We start from the raw sequence: 4,075 nt of genomic DNA, 5'->3' as shown, positions 1-4,075 counted from the left end.
ATATCCCTGCAGTACCAGTGCTCTAAAAGCCTATGGTCTAGTAGTTTGGTGCCCGAGCCATCTGAGAACACAGTAAGGCTCAGGCATTTAACTAGTCACTTAAATAGCCATAACTACAAGATAAACTGATGCACTTGGAATTCAAGGCTACCAAACCTAATCAGTATATTTATGAGGAGACAGGCAGAATGTCTGAGATAGAGTTAACTCTAAGATCACTGCTTCAGTTTTAATACATCACTGAAAATCCACTTGGAGACTGATACCCGCTCTAAGAGGGTGTATTACACGCTTTTACTGCGCTATACTGACATGTCTTGTTCAGAGAGAAGGGGTGCTCCTGTTGATGAATATCGTGTGATAATAGCTTTGGATTTTCTTCCAAAGTTTTAGATTTGCTCCGTATGATCCTACAATGTATTTGAACCACTCCTTAAGATAAAGAAAAATCCTCACAGTCCCACTATTTTATATGCTATCCTAAGTTCAAAACATTATCTTTTTTAAACCAACTACATTCTTCTAAAACAGTAAGTGCACAGCGACAGGCATTTTAAACAAGTACTTCTTATTTATTCACAATTTAGATAAAGTTTAAGGAAAGACAAAAGAAATACAAAGGACAACATCGAAATGAAAAGGAATTTTAGTGACCGAAGTGAGTTTCTACAGCCAGTGCTCTCCATACATTTCAAAATGTTATCCAAACACTGCAGATGTAGATTTCAAATAAATCCCATAACAAACCGCTATGACTATTCCCTTTGAAATTAAACTGGGAATGGAAGTTAGCCACCTTTTATCTATGAGTACACAAACCACCAAATTCTTTCGGTTTCTGCTTAAAGCCACATTATCTTTTACAAGATGGATTCAGCAATACATTTTCAAGTAGCATTTTTCATTTTGTCTGAGCTCTGCTATAAAAAAAAGTCAGTGTCAACCTTCTGTATAACAACAGCTTTTGATCTTGCTTGTGGAATATATGCAATTCAGAGCAGTGTCACACTTGCAGCTTGGAGGTATCCTTGGAGATACTGCAACGCTTCTGCATTCAGACTAGTACTCAGCATTGATGGAACCTTAAAACATATGATAGAGCAGAAGTGTCAATGTGTGTATACGTTAAACTACCACTATATCCTGTTAATCACTGTGTCAACATATGGTACGAAGTCAAACAACATCCTGAGAGCAGCAGTTTTTCATTGTGAAAGCAGTTGCTGGAATTACAATTCCTGATGTTGAGAGCTTTACATACCACTTACCTGAATCAAATATAAAAGAACAGTAGACGAAACCTTTGGTTATTAAAGCAAATATTTGAATGCAGCAAACATCAGATCTCTCAGGCAACCTTTACTTACCAAAATCTTGAACAAAACAAAGACACTATGGGTTAAAATAGTTAACTGTAAACCTAACTTGTTGAAATTTAACATGACTTGCGTGGAATTCCCCGAGTACAAACAACTGGAGACAAGCATTAGTTATATACTTCTAAGTGGATAAATTTTCATTTAAGAAATGGCATATTTTACCTTATTGTTAAATTAAGTAAGGTGAAAATACAGCCTTTCTAAGGTTACTAGCGGAAAAAAAAAAAACCTTACAAAAGCTATATTCCATTAACGAATTAAAAAAAAAAAGACAGCAATATCTAGCATTCTGGTTATGAAATACTTCATTTTGCCAATTATCAAACATTAGCAAAAGAGACCCATTATCAAAGAAGCATTTCTTCTCTGTAGAATGTAGTGATAGCATGCCATGTATAAAAGCCACCTACCCTGCCTGGGCATGCTGTAGACAGTTTGTGAAGAGACTGTGCCAGATGGATTCTAGGATTGTTCACCATTTGACCTACAGGATCGTGTTCTTTTTTTCCAGCAAAGGCCAGCTGAGAAAATGCAGTCTGATATCCTGGAGTATCTTCTATGTCAATGAAGTGTTCTTCATCAGGGATAGTGTCATCCTCAGGCAATTCAAAGAGGCCAATGAGGGCCTGCAGCAAAGGAGTCCTATATGTGAAGAGGGGAGGATAAAATTGCATTGCTTAAAATATGTTAGGACAGGGTGTATTTTACAGGAATGTTCAAATTACTCAGAACACTTCACAATTTAGCCCTTGCTGGTACTTGCTACTGAAATTGCAAGTGCCCAATCTAAGCTGGATTTGAAGAATTGTGTGTCTGTATGGTGGTCATATTAAAAGCATGAAGAATCTATCTGTTTTTTTATCAGGTCAAATTCTCATGAAACGTACCTAAGAAAAGCAATTCTTTTCCAGATTACACCTTTTCCCTAAGTACATTAAAAAAAAGTTCTAGTTCAGGGATCCAGTTATTGTCATTAAATTCAGGCTCCCTGACATCCTAGACTGCTGCTTACAATCTGCCCAGATAGCTCTCCCCAAAATTCTACTGTCAAGCTAAGATCTTACTGCCTCTCTGTCAGGTTTTAAGTATCTATGCTCAGGTCTCCTGATGAGTAGAACAGTTAAAAGACAAAACCAGGCCTAGGTTTTCAGAAAGAATACAAGCTAAAAGAAAGTTGTATATTTTCTTAAACACAGTCCTCGCTAGCGCAGTCAGTGCTACCTCCATCACAAAAATCTCAAACCAGTTCTGGCATCTGCTTTGAAAATAGTTTTATTTGTTGAGAAAAGAAGGTAGTATGAAAAGCCTGAAATTCAGCTTCACAACAACAGCAGGCCTGAAGAAATCACAATGGAGTTTATCTGAAGAATGTAGTTTGATGATAGATCACATTTTCAATAAGTCAAATAGCCTCGCTAACAGAACTTGAAGAAGTGTTCTACATACCACAGCTTGGTGTACTCAGTGTCCATCATAGGAGGACATTCTGTTAATATTTTTGTAATGCCAACAGCACAGATTTTCTTTTCAACTTGTCCAGACACTTTCTGGATTTCAGGAATTATTATTTTCTCCAAAACCATTCCAAACATCCTATTATGACATTAAAAGAAAAAGTATCAGAAAGCTTTATCAGCCTCACAGTGACCAAAGAAAACCAGAAACAATATGAGGCACTAGGAAAAAGAGAAAACCGGATAATTTGTTATAATGCTGCCCTGTTGCAGTAGATGCCTGGTAGAAATTTAAGCATACAAGTTTTCCACAAAGTGAGAAAGAAATGTCACTCTTTCCTTTTTATGGTCTGCTTAGGAGATCAGTATCTTGAACTATCAAAAAGGAACTGTGGGCAGCAAATCAGAAAAACAAATATATCAACCACATTAGAAGAAACGTTTGGCTAGTCAAATTAGTGACAAATGCAGTTTGCCATTTTAGCTAAAGGAGACAACAAGTACTTTAAAAGATGAAAATGACACAGCAGTCTTAAATTAAAAAAAAAAAAAATCATACTAACTTTGGCTGTATGCTGTCAAATATTTCCTGCAGAGCTAATGCCCCGTATTTTATGCAGTACAAGTTAATGAAGACTAGGAAACCTGTAACAAGAAAAAGGTCAAATTAAAACTCAACTTGAAAACAAAAGAATAGCTTTAGAGTCAGTAGCAAAATACATTCTAATAAGTTTTTCAAGGGAATAGAAACAGCGATCTTTATAAACGTCCAGTTTTAGTGAGGTATATTAACTTGCTGCCTTGTAGTTTGTCTAAAAACTGCTGATCTTTTCATGTACCGAAACGCACTAAAACATCATGGCAAGACAACTAAGAAAAGATTCACTCCTTTTCCCCTTTACAGCAGTTATAAATCATTAGAAAAGCTATCTGCAAATTTTGCAGATCAGGGACCAAAATAACTCTTCCAATGCTTTTAGCCGAAAACTTCATGCAATGCAGTTTTTCAGATCAGTCGTGAACCCCTTTGCCTGGCCTTTGTACCAGAGCACAAATGCAATGCATTAAAAGCACCACTGAAATTTTGTTTGTGGAAGACCATTACAAGCAATCCTATCATTCTTGCTCCTATCAGATGGCATTAATAAGATTTTATAGGATTAAGTAATAGACATTGCATAATTTGTGTAGTGATAGTATCATTAGAATAATTTAATCAGTATGGGAATAATCTTCCTGTTA

At 36.1% G+C, this 4,075-nt stretch overlaps 1 protein-coding gene across 1 annotated transcript in view; it reads right to left on the bottom strand.

Moving 5' to 3' along the window:
- Nucleotides 1–551: 551 nt before the first annotated feature.
- CSE1L (CSE1 chromosome segregation 1-like (yeast)) overlaps nt 552–4,075 on the bottom strand; it is a 21,065-nt gene continuing 17,541 nt past the window's right edge. Inside the window, 4 exon segments of the mRNA XM_010297003.1 lie at nt 552–1,082; nt 1,790–2,021; nt 2,826–2,972; nt 3,397–3,478. Coding sequence (XP_010295305.1) covers nt 993–1,082; nt 1,790–2,021; nt 2,826–2,972; nt 3,397–3,478 — 551 coding nt within the window. The 3' untranslated portion in view covers nt 552–992.

The sequence above is a fragment of the Phaethon lepturus genome, unplaced genomic scaffold (assembly GCF_000687285.1).
Source record: "Phaethon lepturus isolate BGI_N335 unplaced genomic scaffold, ASM68728v1 scaffold46641, whole genome shotgun sequence".
Classification (NCBI taxonomy): Eukaryota; Metazoa; Chordata; class Aves; order Phaethontiformes; family Phaethontidae; genus Phaethon; species Phaethon lepturus.
The sequence above is the reverse complement of the archived record's forward strand: the minus strand, read 5'-3'. Positions and strand labels throughout refer to the sequence as shown.